Source organism: Protopterus annectens, chromosome 9.part0 (genome assembly GCF_019279795.1).
Source record: "Protopterus annectens isolate FY-2018-M chromosome 9.part0, PAN1.0, whole genome shotgun sequence".
Classification (NCBI taxonomy): domain Eukaryota; kingdom Metazoa; phylum Chordata; order Ceratodontiformes; family Protopteridae; genus Protopterus; species Protopterus annectens.
In genome coordinates, this window is record NC_056743.1 from 237,048,889 (window position 1) to 237,068,061 (window position 19,173).

At 41.6% G+C, this 19,173-nt stretch overlaps 1 protein-coding gene across 1 annotated transcript in view; it reads right to left on the reverse strand.

Moving 5' to 3' along the window:
* Nucleotides 1-434: 434 nt before the first annotated feature.
* The window catches only part of STK33 (serine/threonine kinase 33), a 247,610-nt gene continuing 228,871 nt past the window's right edge, over nucleotides 435-19,173 (reverse strand). Inside the window, exons 7-8 of the mRNA XM_044082810.1 lie at nucleotides 11,156-11,243; nucleotides 435-514 (exon numbers count right to left, since the gene is read on the reverse strand). Of these exons, the coding sequence (XP_043938745.1) occupies nucleotides 435-514; nucleotides 11,156-11,243 (168 nt within the window). The remainder of the gene's footprint in view (nucleotides 515-11,155; nucleotides 11,244-19,173) is intronic.

Here is a 19,173-nt window from a genome sequence, read left to right on the forward strand (position 1 = left end):
CCACCAGACAGCTGCATTAGCATCAACTTTGCCCTCAAGACTGCTGTCTATAGTACGATATGAGGGAAAACTTTAGCAGTGGCTCGATCTAATAATCAAAAATACATACGGTGACGTGGAAACCTGACATAAGGCTTCTACAACACAGTAAGCCTTTCTAAATCCCAGGGTCTGTAGGGAATGAAACCTATTTTTTGTTTTTAAATTAACCACATTCAAGTCACCTTTAAAGCAAAACACTGCAGTTTCTACAAGATAGTTACAGTTACAAACAGAATAAACTGTTTTGTTTTATATATGAAAAAATGCAGTTCATAAGTCATACGAAAAGAATACTGTTTTGTAGTTAGAATAAAACAAATTACAGACACGTGCTTGTGTGTTTAATTTATTCACGTGCATGTTTATGCAAAGGAAGGCAGGCAAAACTTTACTTACAGCATGTACATAATGACTCCAATACTCCAGATGTCACATTGCTGACTGTAGTCATGGGCATTGATAACTTCAGGAGCTGCCAACCAAGCAAAAAATAGAACATAAATAATACAGCAATTTAACTTTAAAATTTTAACTCATACAGAATAAAATATAGGTTCATTTTGTACAGATAATTCCCTGAAGACAACAGAGCAAATGCCAGATGCTGCACTAAATAATGAAACAAGTTTTACAATTTATATTTTACCTAAAGTCCTGTTCATGTTGCATTCAAAATGAAGTGCTTGTGCTGTAAATCTCTATGACAATGGGCAAATACAAAACGTGCATGTATATAAAGTAAAATACCATATCTCTCTCTCAAGTATTCCCTAAACTTCTTCAGTTTTCTAGGATGTTTTCACTGTTGCCTTAAAGCTGCTGCTGTTACACTGCTAGGGACTATGAACCCATTTTAATAAACATTAAAAATGCTATTCTATCACATTAAAACATGTAGGAAACCTTGTGCATTGATCCTTCAAAAAAGGAGGGCTGCTGATCTGCTGCTTAAAATCATGTTATTGGCCCAATTAATACTGAGAAAAATGTTTTGTAATTGGATAACTACGTCCATTTCCCACAGCAACTGTCATCAGCTTAGCCATACATTTATAAAACGAGTCAAAGAAACTGATGAAGCTTGCCAAGCATTTATTTGTATTTCACAGAAATGTTTCAGAGCACATTAACTATGATTCTACAGCTTAAGTTTATTCAAAACTTCTGCAGAAACTGAATTTGTCTTTGCTTACTCTAAGCAGAAGTATTCTGTAGTAGCAGCTGACCAGGTGGGGTTGGCCCCAACCTCCCCAGCCACACTTGGCAACACATTGAAATGTCTGCCTTTTTTTTTTCATTGTAAAATCCACAAAAAAAAAAGCTCGACAGACTATATCAGGTGTTCAGTCCTTTCAATGTATCAGTCAAGCTCCTGGTGCACATCCACTGCACTTAGGATTCTTTCCCTTTGCAGCCTCATTTAGGAAGGGGGATTGATAAAGAAATATTTCAGATACGTTTCAAAGACAACCAGCATAACTGAAATAACTGCTTCCAAACACCAACCTCTTATGAGAAACTGTACATCAAGGTCCACAGTTCAGAAATCCTTGAGACTAAGGTAATTGCTACCAAGGTGTGTGTTTCTATGAAAAGTATTTTAGCACTACTGCACTTAATAGACTTAACACATGTTAAAGACATTTTTCAAAAAAAAAAAAAAAATGCTAGTCCTGTGCAAGATAGAAAGGCTCCCTTGAAAAACAGTTTCACGACAAAGTGAGAAAATGTACTAAAAGATACAGACAAAATTCCTGCCCTCCTTAACACACTGCAACCATACACTGTTAGCAGAGTCCTTTGTTCTAACAAATCTCTACTAAAGATGACCAAAGCTAACAACTCTGCAGGTGAAGCACTTTACTTCCAGTGTACAACTAAAACTGTGGAACTTACTCATAGATCATAGCAGGTTATTAGGCTATTGGCCCCAAGGCTATTATAAGTCTAGCCAAGAGTTTAGCCCATGTTTAGACAAATCAGCACCCGATGCCCCTTGTTCTCAGGGACACGGGTGGAATCCCAGGGGTATATTTTTTGTTTCCCATCCAGTTATCCAGGTTGTGCTTAAAAAGCGGTAAACTGGTTCTCAGCTTGATGTGGAGAGGGAGTCTATTCCATAGGTGGGAGGGGTCTCTGGGACACAAATCTGTCCTGCCAACAAGTCTTGATGATGTCACATACCAGGTTGAGGCCGCACCTGCAAGTTACTCAAGTGGAGCTTGACTTGTGGATATGTAGTAGCCCCATGAAGGTATGGTCTGTGATCGCCTCGTCTGCCAGACAGAGGTTACCTCTGAGGAGTCTGTATGAAACTGTGTAGAGGGTTAGGGCTTTTAGCTCACCAGTGTATGGTAGATATTTGAGGCCCTGGACTCTCCTGGTGAGGAACCTCTGTGGTCTCTCAAGCTACTGCATGTGCTTTGCGAAGTACATGCCAACAGGGGCACTGTACTCCATAATGGGCCTTATAAGGGAAGAAAACAGGGATGTTATGACCTCCTTGTCCCTGGATGAGATACTCTTACTTATGAGTTGGGCCATGTAGAAGGCTTTCCGTACAAAGGAAGCAACATGGTGCACAAAAGTCAGGTTGCTATCAACCTGGGTGCCCAAATCTCTCACGACTGAATGCGTGATTAGGAGACTATTAATGTGATAATTTGCAGGGACGTCACTCTTCCCAAAGGGGATGTTGATGCAATTTTTGGTATTCAGCTTGAGGTCATGTTTCTGCCACCAGTCATTTGTCTAAGTGAGACCCTCTTGGAGGATGTCCACATCACTAGGAGAATTGACAGCACCCAGCTTGCAGTCATCTGCAAACTTGGTCAGCCATAGCCCACTGGTTTTGGCTTGTACCTCAAATAAGAGAGGCCCCAAGACCGGACCCTGGGCTACGCCGCTTGTTACAGGTCTACAGCTTGAGGTGGATTCTCCTATTTTGACTAGGTGGGTTCCATCAGTAAGCCAGTTTACTACCCATCTGGTAACATATGGATTGGTAACATGTGGACTGATGCCTAGTTGAGAGAGTTCATCTATTATGCCCAAGTGGGGAATAGTGTCATAGGCTTTGGTCAGGTCAAGGTAGGCAGTGTGCGCCATCTTCCGCTCGTCCATGGCTTTGGTGACCGTCTCAAAGATGTTGTCCAAATTAAGCAGACATGACCTCCCCTCGATGAAGCCAACCTGTGTTGGATGAAGTGTTTGGAGGTTGCCAATATCCTTGTTAATGAGGTCCATGATAATCCATTCCATTAGGCTGATGTGTTTATAATTTCCCTGATCGGTGGACGCTCCACCTTTGCGTACAGGGATAAAACTGGCTGTCCTCCACTCAGCTGGGACAAAGTCAGTACTCAGGCATTGGTTGAATAGGGTGCCTAATGGTGCTGAAAGTTCCTGCCCAAGTTCATGTAGGATGCAGCCTGGGATGTTATCGGGTCCCATGAAGGCTGTATTTTTTGCCTTTAAGAGAGAAGTGATGACCTGTTCCCAAGATATAAGGGAAAGGACTTACTGACTGGGGGGGGGGGTGGGGAACGGGGTAAAGTTTTCATTGAATCTGTCAGCCAGCAAGTTTGCTATATCTACAGCATTTGTATATGTGGTGTCCTTGACCAGCGGTTTTGAACAGATCTGGGTGGCTTCCTTTGAGGTTGCAGCCATATGTGAAGAAGGCCTTATGACTGCCTCTAGTAGATGTGGCCAATTTGGACTCTAAGTTTGCTTTGGAGGATTTCACTATTGCTCTTATTTGCTTGTTCAGGCTAAGGAGATATTGCTTCCTATTGGGCAGCTGCTCCTCCTTGGTCAGCAATTTTTTTTCCTTTTGTTACAGAGTTTATTTACTGCAGATGTCCACCAGAAAGGTTTACTCTTCCTTGCGGAGGATGATTTAGTCCCATCAGGAAATTCCTGACTACATGCATCTATATAAATGCTCATATAGTGCTTTGGTGTAGTTTTGGATATTGATGCTAGTTCCTAAAGAGGGGTTGGGGGCTGTGAAGCTGTTTATGCCATCCTTCAGCTTTGGAGAGTTTTCTTGTCTGATCCTAGCTAGAGGGGGGTTGGAGGAGATGGTGACTTTGAAATGGACCGCTTTGTGGTTGGACCTTTCCAGGGAGAATGATGCTATAGGGATGCTGCAGTGGTTACTCATGTTGGCTAATACCAAGTCCAAGATATTATCACCTCTTGTAGTGGTACCGACTAGCTGTTCCAAGGCATTTGCATTGACAAAAATCAAGGAATCTCTGGGCATGTGTATTCTGGCATGAGTAGTTCTTCCAGTCTATGTTTGTGAAGTTAAAGTCACCCAGGATCAGGGTAAAGGGTTGAATTCTTGATAGATTTGAGCAGGTCCAAATAGGCGGATTGGGCATCTTGAGTCAGATTTGGGGGCCGGTAGCTAGCTATGATTTGAAAAGGGATCTTGTCACTGGTTAACTGCACCTGGAGTGTTTCCTGTGCATCATACTGTTTGACCAGCCTGGAGGTGTGTATGTCTTTAATGTATATTGAAACTCCAGCTCCTTTGGCTTTACTGCCCACAGTTTATATTGCTAACAAAAACTACCTCCATAATTTCAAAATTCAAAGATACACTAAAATCATATCCAACTGAAAATTGGTTATGCTCCTGTAGCAGCTCAGGCTAAGATATTGTTCCATCATTTTCAGACCTCCCTGACAGTCTATCCCAAAACATTTAACTAACATTTAGGAGTCATTTATGTTAATACAGTTGGATGGATACTAGCACTTAAGACATGACTGCAAACCACTTTTGAATGTATTCTGATTTATACACAGTTACATTATTCTCTGTACTGCCAATATACTCAGTATTATTAGGATACCACTACATGTTTTATGCACACATACTGGTGTGATTTTTGTACTTTTTGTATAACCGTATATTCTCTGCTTTAAGTGTCTTTGTTGTGTTTATTTCTGGAGCTTTTCTCCCTGGGCCTCTGCTGAAAAAGGGCAGCTTGTCCAGATGGACTTTCTCAGTGAACAAATGCAAAATAAATAAAACAAAATAAATAAATACAAGAATATGGACAAAAGCAACATGGCCAGTTCCTTCAGCTACTCTCTCTTTTATAGAAGGCTGTCCCATATCTACTAACTGTTTTTGTCTATTTTTGCTTTCTGCATTATAAAAAGGAATACATCTTCACTCCCCTACTCAGATTTGAACCTGTACAACTAAAATCATATTCATATCCTCCCGCATTCTTTTTATTCTTACTATTCTCGCACCCCTGCCTGATGGCATATATGCCATTCAAAAAGAAAAAAAAGTTATACATATGTGTATTCTGTTTTTCTTTGATTTTGAGGATCTGTTATAGATCTCAATGTTTTGCTAGTGCTATAAGGATATTTCTCACTACTATACTAATAACAATATGTCTGTTACACATCTGAACCATTGCCAATGCTATAAATGAAAGTTATATACTTACCATAACACCAAAGCCATGTTGTCTTCCTCCTTCTGGCTCAACATATGCTTATATTGGATCTGACAGTGGCAACTTTTTAGACTCTCAGATCCAGGACTCAGTCTCCTCCTCTCTACCCATAATTCCATTCAGTCCATACAGTACTGCAAGTCATTTACCTACCTGCATCCTAAACACACCTCCGCTTTCTAAGAGAAAGGAAGGAGGAGAATGGGGGGGGGGGGCAGGACACAGTAAAAGAATGCATACAAGACAAGACTCTGAACAGGTCCAATACAGTCAACTGATAGGTACAAAAGCAACAATTTTTTGGCAAGAGGTCATTGGGAAAGAAGACTGAGCTGGACAGAAGATGACAACATCTATCTAGCATTATGGTAGGTACAAAACTTTTGTATCCTTTGGTGTCTTTTCCATCAACCTCAACATATGGAACAGAGTCCCCAGCTACCATGACCTTCAGGGTGGTCCCATAGAAGAATATTCCAGAGTATGCTGAAACCAAAGAATGCACAGGATTCTTGGCTGTAGAGTCATCTCATAATGAGAAACAAAAACTGCAGATGTTAGAAAAATATGTATTAATGTGTGTGTGCTTAATGCCAATTAATAATCAAAATAATTAATATGCTTTTTATTCTATTTTACATGCACTGTATTATATATAAATTGAGTTTCATATGAGACTGAAAAAGATGCTTTTTGAAAACTGCAGTATGCTTTCTGAAACTTGCAAGATGCCCTCTGACCTAGTAACTGCTAGCACAGCAATATTCATGTTTATGCCTTTTGGAAATGTACTTGAGAAGCAGGTGCTTATCTGCTAGGTCAGGAATTAATGAATGAACAATACTATATTCTGTAAATGTAATGATTTTAAACAATCCGCTCTGCTCGAAGCATGAGAACATGTGCAGCTGCAGTAGCTTAGAGATAAAGTAGACAAAGGATTATTAGAGAAATGAACTGGTGGCACTGTGCTTGAATCAGCCATAGTACCTTGAATGGTAACATAACATGTATCTAACTGGTAGTAATCAAGGCCATGTTGTTTTCCTCAGAAAGTTTCTCATAAAAATTGATAAATCAGCAGAAATTCATGGGAATGATGGTCAACTGATGATGCTGAAAAAGGTGGTAATCTGTTACGTCAGCTTGGTAGGCCATGTCTAGTTAGAGAATGTATAAAAATGAAAGTATTTCCTGTTTCTAGTTAGACAAACTCTGTAATAGCACGTTTTTGTCTCCTTGCTGCAAGATTAAAGTGCCTTAACCTGAACCTACCGTGTTTTGATCATTTTTAAAGTATATTTTTCCTTTGACAGTTTGGTCCTTCGGACCGGAAAGTACCTCTCGCTCTAGGCCTAGGTCAGAATTGGGCCCGGTGGCATGCATCCATATGGAGAAGAGGCCAAATCGGCTCTTCTGTTTTAAAAGACCTCCGACTGAATTGTCGTTCGAAAGAGGCCAGCCACTGTTTCTGATCTGGGATTGGAGGACGAGTCAACAATCCGGTGGATCAACTCACGGAGGGTCAGGTAAGGAGGAATTGCCTTATTTCTGTTTTAAGATCAGGGACTAGTTGCAGAACTGTTTTTGTCAGGAAGATTTGCATGTGCAGATCAGGGACAAAAAAGGGTTACTGTTTTGTCATAGATCAGGGAAACAGAATAGGTAGGCAGCTATTCTAGATCAACTGTGAAAAGGTGTAGAACCGTGGTACCATGTGATAAGAAGGGTTACGTAACAATTTACAGCTTAGCTAAGGTAACAATAGGAAATCAGTGCACGAAAAGTTCCCGAGACCCGCCCCTAACTGAAGACGCGAAATATATGCAATTATAGCGTGCCGACAATGTTAAGTATTATACAAAATGGGTTGATAAGTATAAATTCGATGGTAATTTAGATAAACTTGCACTTATTAAACTTGCCAGGCAACTAATAACAGACGCAAAAGGTCAATTAAAAAAGCAACGACAATTAGGAGTCCCTCAGGCAGCAAATCGCAGGGAACAAAAGATTAAAAATTCAAAAACTATGTTCTTAGACAAAGAAGATAACTTGGTAATAGCAACGGCCCCCCCTTCACCCCCTCCGCTTCCCTTACCAGAATATGAAGCGAGTGGACAAGCTGATCCACCTCCGCTATACCCAGCTGTTTCCACAGCATCAAAACCATTTGTCAGGGATCCTATCGAGACAAGGTCTCGAACAAGCGACTTGAGAAGGGAGATTGAACTATGTGAAATAAATAGAAAATCACAAGCTATGAGTGAGGAAGAAACATGTCCACTCATAGAAGTACCAAATCCTCAGGCAGGACAGGATCAGACTCTTAGTTTATAGACCGTGGACACCGGAAGATATCCGGAAAGCCACGGAGGGAATTCCCCATCCGGAAGTGAATTTTCGAAAATTTTTAGAAGACTTACAGGGTATGAGATTAAGTTACCATTTGAATGGAGAAGAAGTAGAAAAAGTAGTTAGACAAATTGTAGGTCCAGATTGGCACATGATCTGTGGCGACTGGAATCCTCATCACGCACAGCTTAGACCACTCCCACATACCAATGCAGAATTGGATGGCAGAGTGAAAGGTCTGACAGACCGAATCTCTGAAAAATGGAAGCCTAGGGCTGACTGGACTTGCATAATCAGTGCATTCAAGAAGAAGGTGAAACAGTTGATAGATATTATGCTAGATTATTAGAGTGTTTTAATAACCACTGCGGAATGCAGACACCAGAAAACCAGACACAAGATTCCCCATATGAACAACAGCTAAAGAATGCATTCTTGAAGGGTAGTATAACTCCAATTAGCAGCTTTATTACAAAGCACATGGTAGATCATCGTACGAGTAGATTGCAGCCATTACTTGAATATGCTAGACATGCAGAGACATATTTTAATAGTAAAAGGAAAAGAAAACTCAAGTATTTTCAGCAGAAGATGGGTCAGAAGTATTTGTAGTACATACTGGGAGAAAGGGTAAGAAAAATACCCAGGGAAATAAACAATCTGACAAGCGATCAGAGGATTTTGAAGAAAGGAAGAAAAGAGGTGAATGTTTTAAATGCGGGAAAAAAGGACATTTAGCAAGGGATTGCAGGCTAAATAAAAAGGTGCCTACAGAAAATAAGGAGGATGAGGAATGACTAAATGATAGTCAGGAATCACTGAATGAAAATAAACAGGAAAAGACAAGTGCAAATGTGATAGCAAGGGTAGAGTATGTGACAGAAGGGGTAGAGAATGTACATGAATTTGTAGACGTTGAGGAAAATGAAATTTTGGACTTAGCCTTATTGAGCCCAGAGCTTTACTTAGCAGATACAAAACCGGAAGTGACGCTGCTGGTAGAGGGGAGGGAAGTCAAATTTGTGTGCGACCTTTGGACCAATGCAGGTTCTCCTTGGGAGGGGAAAGAATTTTGTCTGGTCTCCGAAGGATTGCCTCAATGGAATCAGGGTTCTTCCAAGCACACTGCATGATAAGCTCGTTGGCAGGTGGTGTCACCCAAGAGGTAGAAGGCCGGGTGTGAAAAGCCTACAGGAACACTGATTCCTCAGACGAAGGGTTGGAGGGCTTCCAGTCACGTCTCTGCTTCAACATTTCCAGGATGTCTCCGAAGGAGACATCAGGAGGTGACCGCGGGGACCCTTCTTCATCGTAGTCCGTGTCTTCTGTTTAGGACTCCTCCGGTGATTCCATGTGCTTCCTCTGGCACGTCTTTTTTCGAGGGGGCTCCTCAATGGGAGTCTCTGAGGAGGGCTCGGAAGAGCAGGTACCTGAACAGGGGTGTCCTGCAGCTTCTCTGCCTGGTGTCTGGAGGGGGGGGGTAGTCTGTGACAGCTGTAGCTCAAGGGGGGGGTGAAAACTGGGGTTCCAACATCAGAGTGCTGCCAGAGGCAAGAGCCTTCTCCATCGCACAGAAGGCGGGTCCACCCAAAGAGAGAGATGGGAGCCGGGAACCAACAAAGAGCCTCTGGACCAGGGTCACACCCTGCTCTGACGAACCCACTCACATGGGTGAAGCCTCAAGCAGGATCGGCACGGATGCAATTATTGGCACCGAGGAGGGAATGGCTCGGTACCACGGGCCAAAGCACCCGTCCCCCAATCCCCAGATTGAGGAAGGATCGGTTCAGCGGGAAGCAAAGGGACAAACTCAGAGCCAGAGTGAGATGCATTGTAGGGGCCAAGGTGATGGGTTCCAAGAAGGATGTCGGAGCAGAAGGCTTCAGAACCGAGATGGTTGAAGCAGGAGTGCAAGATGGGAGTCCGTGGATAACTCCACCCAAGTCCTGCAGGTGGATGGGTCTTAGAAAGTGTGGTCATCCCCCTGGCTAACAGCAGCTGGTCCACAAGATGCACCACATCACTGAAACTCTGAACATCACACAGAGGCTGCACCAAAAGGTGGGGCACTCCCAAACAGTATACACAGTCATCATGAGAATCACTATTAGGTAACTTGCCATCACATGCTTAAAACCTGAAGTACCCTTCTTATCAGACATCTTGATAGAAAGACAACACAGGCGAACTGTATAATCCAACTAGAACAAAGTCAAACACAATTCAAAGAGGTCACAAATATAGCAATACACTGATATGTAGAGAAAAAAAGGAACTTTTTTTTTACTTTTATTTTTTTTTTTTTACTAAAAGCCAATGTTAATAGGTTAAACAGGAAAGACAATACCAACTATGGTATTGAAGAAATACCACAAGGGTAAGGGAGAAAAGGCCGTACCAACAATGGTACATGAAAGGGTAGCAACGGGTAGAGTAGAGAGGAAAAAAAACAAAGTTAGACAGAAAAGACACTGGAAATACTAATCACTTAAAATATGAAGATATCAAAAGTTTCCACACAAATATCAAATACAGTTCCACTTAGCGGAGAGCTCGGCTGAAACACGGCTTTACGTCAAATGAGATCTGAGCTAACAGGGATAAGGGCATTCTGGGTAGAGACTTAGCTCGAGAGTTTTTTTGGCTGGCGCGAGCTTGGTAAAAAGGCCGACTCGGTTCCGAAGGCTCAGAACCGAACCCATCAGAGATGAATGGAAAGAAGATTAACATCAGATGCAGGGATAAATAAGTATAGTCTTGGAGAAGATTCATTTCTGGTGGTAAAAAAACTTATGGGGACACCAACAATGAAAAAAGAGGAAACCCATAAAGCTAACAAATTAAGCTGATGCCGTCTTTGTTTTTCTCCAATTTTATTGCAGGAAACAAAGACTCACTTTTATTGAGTCTATCAAATGCAAAAAAGATTTTACAATATTTTTTCTTTATTTTCCCATCAAATAATGCTACTAAAAAGTTAAGTGTGTTTAAGTGTCTTCCAGTATATGTTCCAAGGTTCAGCTGTATGTTAAGAACTTACACGCTTCAAGACTCTAGTTCACTGTATGTTATGTTCTGTAATGAATGTATTGCCTTGTAATATCTGAAGTTCTCTGTGTTGTTGCAACTGCCATTGTGCCTGGCTCACGGTAGAAAATGGTCTGAGGACCAGCCCACATTAATTTTCCTACATTTAAGGAACAGTAAAATACCACAAAAGTATTTTAAAAAGAGCTCACCACATAACAGCACAATGGTTAACTTACCCATGTAGATGGGAGTCCCACAGGTTGACTGCAGCATGTTTTCACTACCAACACCACCCTTCTGAGCTGCCAAGCCAAAGTCAGTTACCTGAAGAACAGAATTTTCTCTTAAAAGATAAGCAGATTTAACAAAGAAGAAACAGTGAAGCACTGCAAATTACTTTTAATACAATGTCAATATTCTGAATTTCATTTTTAGTATTCTGCTCTCATTTTCATATATCTTAATATGTAAACCTCACATTAGCTGCTCATTAACCTAAACAGTGATACAACACAGATGTACGAGGCACCATTATAACACCAGATCATCAAAGGAGAGACTTATGCCACTATCCTCTAACAAGCTGGACTTGTACCTCAAGATTCCACTGCACAGTGGAAATGTTAGATTCCAGCTAGTTTTCCCCATGCATTGGCACATAGCCAGTATAACAGCTGTTGTACAGAAAACTTGTTGCAAAAATTCGAGAGAGAAAAGTGTAACAAGTTTGGCTATGACACTGATTTCGCTGCGTCCTACTAGTGTACTTGTCTCAAATGTAAATTCCCTAGCCTCACATTGTGGTATTGCTAACATTGGTAGTTTTTCCCCTGAACTCTGGACCTCAGCAAGATACTCCAGCTCTAAGAACTAGTCCAATCCCAGCGAAAACTAGGTGCAGGTTTATAGACAACCTGTAATACTGTTTTACCAACATTTCTATTAAAACAGGCTGGGACACAATAGGAACCCCCCCCCCTTTCTTAACCATACTAGCAGGCTCCTGGATTTAAAACTTTCTACCTTTTTGTTCCTCTAGCCTTAAGCAGCAGCTTTTATTTATAAATTTTGTGAGCACACCCCTGTACGTACCAATAATTTCGTTTCTAAAGTGTCTTAAGAAGCAGATCTAGCTAACCCATTTTGATCACTTCAGCTTGCTGCTCTCATACAGATTAACCTGTGTCTCCTTTTCCCAGAATATTCTATTCTACTCTACTGTTTTTTTGTTTTCTGCCATGGTCAGCCTCGTGGCTCAATCCGCTCCGTTAGTCCTCGCTACGCTCTGGCTCACTCCCCTCTCCCCTCTTTCCATGCTCTTATACTTCACTACACCTCCCACGAGCTAATTAACAAATCAACACCAAGCCCTACTCAATTTCCCCTGATCCATTAGCAAATCAGCACCAAGCCCTACTGTGTTCCCCCTGATCCATTAGCCAATCAACCGCACACACTACCACATCTTATCGTTACCAACTCATCCCCCCTTCTATCACTTACCTTACTTCCCAACTACTTGCACCCTAATCTCAAAACCATGACATGTTACTTAATCAACCTCTCGGATGCATGTCTCTGTATATTACTATGTATCCTAACCCAACATCCCACATACTAACATTTCATACAAAAACACCAACTCTGCCCCTTCTACAAATCCAATTGCTTTTCCAATATATCCTTCTCCTTTTTCAATTATATACATATATATATATATATATATACATATATATATACATACATATATATATACATATATATATACATATATACATATATATATATATATATACATATATATATATATATATATATATATATATATATATATATATATATACATATATATATATATATATATATACATATATATACATATATATATGTATATATATATATATATATATATATATATATATATATATATACACACACATACACACACACACTACAAAGCTCCACATCTTTCCTTACCCCAAAAAACAAACTAGTAAGCTACACAGTACCTAGGTATATCAGCAAATACAACTACCTTCCATTGTTCTTAAATTGTCTGCTAAAACTATCCAAATGTGGAGATGTCCATCCTAATCCTGGACCTATTCTCCCAGCTACCTCTCTCCAATCTCTCAATAAAACATCTCCTACTCAACAAAGTAAACACATGCAGTATATGCAATAAAATCACCAAACTGCACACATGGCTCTCTCAATACTCTCCCGAGATAGTGGCCATAACCTAAGTGGCCATAACCTAGCTCAAACTTCATTCTGGATACTGAAATCATTCTTCCAGGCTATGACATTCTAACAGCTGATATAACAAATTAAGGCGGAGGTATAGCTCTCCTCTACCGCAGACACCTAACAATAACCCTCATCTCAAAATATATAGCATCCTTACAGAACTTATAACAACCCTACAAATAACTGTAAACCACTAACAACTGCAGTACTATACATCCCACCAGGTCAAAACATTACTATACGTCCCACCAGGTCAAAACATTCCTATATTAGAAGACCTTCTTGCGTGGACTACCCAAAATATAACCAATGAAACTACTATACTAGGCGATACTGATTAACTGGAATTACCTTATCTTTGATTCCCCCTTACATAACATCAACCTGCATGGCTATACCAAACTTAACAGCCCCACACGAACACATAACTAGCACAGCTCATCCTTAGGCTGGATCTTAGTCACAGACCCTCATAAATACAAGGATACCAGTATCCTACCCAATACCTTAACTGATCACTCAACAATACACACCTATAGAGCCCAAACCCATAATAAAAAATAAAATCACATACATACAAAACATCTAGAAATCTAATTTCAATCAACACATTTTCAATAATGTTAAAATCTATCAACTGGACCCCTCTAAAAACATTACCTCTAGAAGAAGCTGTGATCCACTTTAACAGAGTTTTCTTAGACACCCTTAATCGTCTAGCTTCCACCCGAATCAAGAGGGCTAAGCAAAATCACGCACCCTGGTTATCAAAAGCCACCAAACATCTCTTAGTCTCTAGAGCCCGCTCCTGGAAAGAACGGCACAAAAACAGAAATGAAACCATCCACCTTAATTTCAAACAATTAAGAAATTTAGCCAAAAAAAACAAGTAATAAAAGAAAATACTTCTTACAGCAATTACTTAACCAAGCAAACAATCCACAAATTCTAGAAATCTATCCCTTCACTCCTTAACCCTGGTACCCCCATATAAAAAAGCAGATGAAATAACTTCTTTTCAACTCCCATTTTATTAATAGTATACTCACCCTTATAAATCAGCCATCTAATACTCTCTCCTCCACTTCTAATAATTTAGACCCATTACACTTCACTCAAACTAATCACCCACAAAGTACAGGTGTGTACACTTACCATAAATGTAGACGTTCAAGTGTATTCACTGTTGCAGTCATCACATTTGGGTTATCTGCTTGCAGGTACCTCTCAGTTGACCTGATTATCAAAGTCTTGGGTCCTGCGTCGGTTGCTGTCTCATCTTCCATGACGTCTGGTAGTCAGGGGTATAAAGCATGTAGCAGACGCCATTTTATCAGTTTTTCTTGCCCCACATGTCAGGTACCCCCATAATGGGAAGGAATTATATATGAGGTTACACCTACAACAAAAAGCAAATACACCAGAAAGCGTTAAGCACAGTAAACAAGAATAGAGCCATAGCTAGTCTACAGAGAGGGTATGAGTGGGTTCCCCCCCTGCTTGTTCATGTACCACATAACCATGGTGTTGTCAGTCTTTACCAATAATTGTCCTGGAAGAATGTGGTCCTTGAAGGCTGTCAGAGCATTCTGTACAGCCAACATTTCTTTCTGATTGATATGCAGGTGCATTTGACGTGGGTTCCATTTGACCTGAATGCACCACCCTGCCAAGTGTCTGATGCATCCGTTAGGGTTTGAGTAGCAGGTGGTAGAGTGAAAGGCAGTCCCTTGTTTAGATGGCAGGCCTCTGCCCACAAAAGAAACTCTATCTTTAGACAAGGTATGATAGGAATCATTGACTCTAGGTCCTGAGAACGTTGACACCATAGGCTTTTTAGATACCATTGTAGTTTCCTCATATGCAGTCTTGCATATGGAATTAGTAGAATGCAAGAGGCCATGAACCCCAGGGCTTGCAGTATTTTCCTTGCAGATAGCTGGGTATTTGTGGCCAGTAGTTTGAAGTAGGCTGTCAAATGAACTTGTTTCTCTGGCGTGAGTAGGCCATCTGGGAAGTTGTATTCAAGCTTGCTCCCAGGAATACAATTTTTTGCAGGGTACTAGATCTGATTTCTTTTTGTTTAGTGTACCCCAGAGAAGTTAGCAATTTCTTTACAAATGCCAGATGATTTAACAGCATGTCTTAGCTTTTTGCCTGAATTAGACAACGGTCCAGGTATGGGTATATTTGAATATTTCTTTGCCTGCAAAATGTAATGACTAAAACTAGGCACTTTGTGAATACCCTGGGCATAGTAGATAAGCCAAAGGGCAGTGCAGAGAACTGATAGTGCATGTAGCCTGCTCTGAAGCGTAGGTACCTTCTGCAAGATTCCCTTATTGGGATGCGCAGGTAGGCTTCCTTTAAATCCAGTGTTGCTAACCAGGCATTTTTTCCCAGCATGGGAAGCAGCTGATGTAGAGTTAGCTTTTTGAATTTTGGGATTTCCAAAAAAGTGTTTAGGATAGACCGTTCCAGGATAGGACGCCAGGAAATGCCTTTTCTGGGTACCAGAAAAAGTCTTGAGTAGAAACCTTGCCCTCATTCTTCTTCTGGGACAGGTTGAATAGCCCTGATGCTTAGAGAGAGAACTTGCTTTTGAGCCTCTGCCCACTGGTTTGGGGGTAGGTCTGTCCAACTGTTTGGGGTTGGTAAGGAGTGGAAGTGGAATCTGCACCCTTGAGAACTATATTTAAAATCCATTTGTCTTGGGTAATGAGTTCCCAGTTGTTTGCATGCAGGGCGATCTTCCCCCTAAAGGAACAGTCAGTTAAGCAGGGCTTGGAAGGTTTAAAGTTAAGGCATTGTGACAATTTACCATAGGGGGTGTCTTACTATTCCCAGCTTTGGAAGTGGGAGCTCCCCACTTCTTAGGCCTGAAAGTAACTTGGGACTGAAGCCTGGGTGTTCTGCTGGTTCTGGGTTTGGACTGAGAAGGCCTGGAAAAAGCAGGAAAGGACCAATTATTAGAAGGCCAATGCCTACTAAATCTGGGAGGCTGCACTTGCAGGAAATCTTTAACAGTTTGCATAGATTTAGCTTTTTCCTCCATCTTTTTAAGTACTTTTGCTTTGTTGCCAAACAGGCAGTCTTGGTTTAAGTGAGCATCCAGCAATTTACCTTAAACATGATCTGGCAAAGATTGCTCCTTAAGCCAAGCATGCCTTCTAAGTACAGATCCAGTGCCAGCAGCCCTGCAAGATGCCTCTAATGAATCAAAACCACATTGCAAAGAATGTTTTCCAACTTGCTCAGCAGAATGCATTAAATCCTGTAATTCTTTATGTTCTGCACAGTCAGGAAGAATCAACATTGTTTTCTGTTTAAGCAATCCAATAATATGCTGCTGATACTTTAACATATGAAACTGGCAGTTTAAGGCAGTAATGGCCAAAGTTGTAGAAGTGTATATCTTCTTACCCCATCTATCCAGGGCCCTGGAATCTCGATCAGAGGGGGTAGGGTTTTCGGCAGTAGTAGCCTTAAAGCCGTTGGGCCCCTGTGAAATGGTCTCAGGATCCGCAGTAGGGTTCTTAAAGAGGAACTTGTGAGAGTCAGGTATCCTGCAATACCGGTCAGGTTTCCTGGGAGCTGGAGATAAAGTGTCAGGGGCCAGGCTAGATTCCTAGAAGACAATATCCAGTACAGGAGGGATAGCTAAAGGCTTGTGTTGTGGTAGGAGTAAGAATTCCATAAGCCTCTTTTTGGAGTCAGAGTAATCCTGGCTTTCCCAGCGGAAATGCTCCCTAAGAGTATGCAAGGTTTCACCAAAAGAGAAATCCTCTGGAGGGGAAGCAGAGGGAATGGAGTCCTCTGCATCAGAATCCTCATAGGTAGATAAAGGCAACTCCTGGTCATTAGAGAAAAAAAGAAATTTCAGAATCCTGATCAGAAGAATCAGAAGGAAAATCAGTCCTAGGTCTCTTAGAAGGAGAAGGGTGGCTTCCCCTGATTAGAGTAATAAGGTCTTCAGCCATTTTTATAATTTGTTTTTTAGGCATAGGGGCATGACCCATGCGGTCTGGGCATAAGTTTTCTAGGCACGGATCGAGTTTTAGGCCTTGAAGAAGATGGCGTCGGTTTAATATGCAAGTCAGTAGGCCTGAATACACCCTCAGAAGACTGTGCCTAGATATTTTTCTGGCTTCATCCACCTAAATAAGTCTTGTTTGCATTGATTTGTTATGCAGATCTGAAAGGACATAGGATGAGTCAAAGGGGACCACTGTGTTACTAAAAGCCACTGTAGAAGCCTCATGTGTAATCTCGCAGGGGAACTATTGTAATTGATGTAGCTTTGATCCTAGTAGCTGAAGGATTGCCCAAGCTGAGACCTTGTCCTGAGTGAGCATGACCTGGAGTTGAGACCTTAGTCTTTCTAACCTGTGAAGTGGGAAGGAGTCTAGGCAAGACTGAGTATCAAAAGTTGCCCCTATGAATTCCAGATTTTGAGGAGTCAACTTGCATTTTTCTTCGTTAACTGAGATACCCAAGGATTTTGCTAGCTTTAGGGTACAATGCAAGGCTGTAACCAATAGACGCTTGGTGGGGGCAGTAAGGAGCCAATAGTCTAAATACAGAAACACCCGGAATCCTTGCAGTCTCAAGTTAGCTGTTACTACAGCCATGCATTTGGTGAATACTCTGGGGACCATAGAGAGACCACAGGGCAGCGCTCAGAATTGGTAGTGATTGGCTCCCAGCCGGAAACAGAGGAATATCCTAGAGCACTTGTTCATTTTTATATAGTAATATGCATCTTGAAGATCTATCGAGCACATCCAATTGTCTTTCTCTAGAAATGGGAGGATAGACTGAACTGTGACCATCCTGAATTTTGCCTGACAAATTTGTTTAGGATGCTGAGGTCCACTTTAGGCTTCCAGTCCCCTGTCATTTTTGGCACTAAAAAGAACCTGGAGTAAAATCCGGACTCTACCTGGTCTGGTGGGACTGTTTGGATGACTCTCTTTAGAAGCAGCTTTTGTATTTCTTGAGCTGCTGCTTCTGGTTGAATGGGTGGAAAATCAGGAATATGCCTTAGTGGCCTTGGTTAAAGACTGAAAGGGATGTGATAACCTCTAGTAATTATCTGCACCCAATAATCTGTGGTTTTGGATTGCCAGACAAGATGGTGCAGAGAAAACCATCCCCTGACTGCTTCCAGAGGTAAGCAATCAGGCCACTCCTCAGGAGTGGTGATAGGGTTGTCCAGAAAAAGAATCTCTGGATCCCTAATTACACAGATCCTCTCTGCCTCTGGAGGGGCAATCTTCCAGATGAGTTTTCCACTCTGCCCCGGGGAGTAAACCTGTCACGTGCGTCACGGAAAGGACCCTGGAATTTCTTGTACCACATCCTTCTACTCCTCTGATTCCTAAAGTAGGATTGTTTGGGGAGTGGAAAAATGCACACTCATGGCATAGAGGGTCTTACCATCCATTTCACACCTGGCTGTGTCTTTTACCTTGGGGCCAAAAACAGAAGAGGCCTCCATGGGAGCATTGAGAAAGGAAGACTTAAACTGGTCTGCAAAATCACATAGGCGCCTCATGAAAATGACTGCACCCACTGCTCTAGCTGCCCCTTCGGTAGTATGAGAAATCAACCGCATGGACGAATTAGATATAGACTCCAGGGTGGTAATCTGTGAGGCAACTTTGTTGCATACCTCATCAGAAACTTCTCCTGCTAGGGTTTTCGAAGAGTTCCGAGATTGGGTCTCTCTGTTGACAGGTAAAATGTGTCAAGAAATTCAAGGACTGAATGGTAAAGGTTGATGAAGAATATACCTCCTTCCCTAACCTATCACCCCAGACTCCCTGTTTGGGGGATGGACAGTAGGGTTCTCCTCAGCGAGCTCTTTCCTAGTGACCACCACCAACACCACAGCATCTACTGGTAGGCCTTTGGACCAGTGTGAGTTGTCCTGTGGTGGAGAGAGAATTTTGTCTCGTCTCCGGGGACTAGATTCAATGGTGTCGGGATTCCTCCAAGCGTG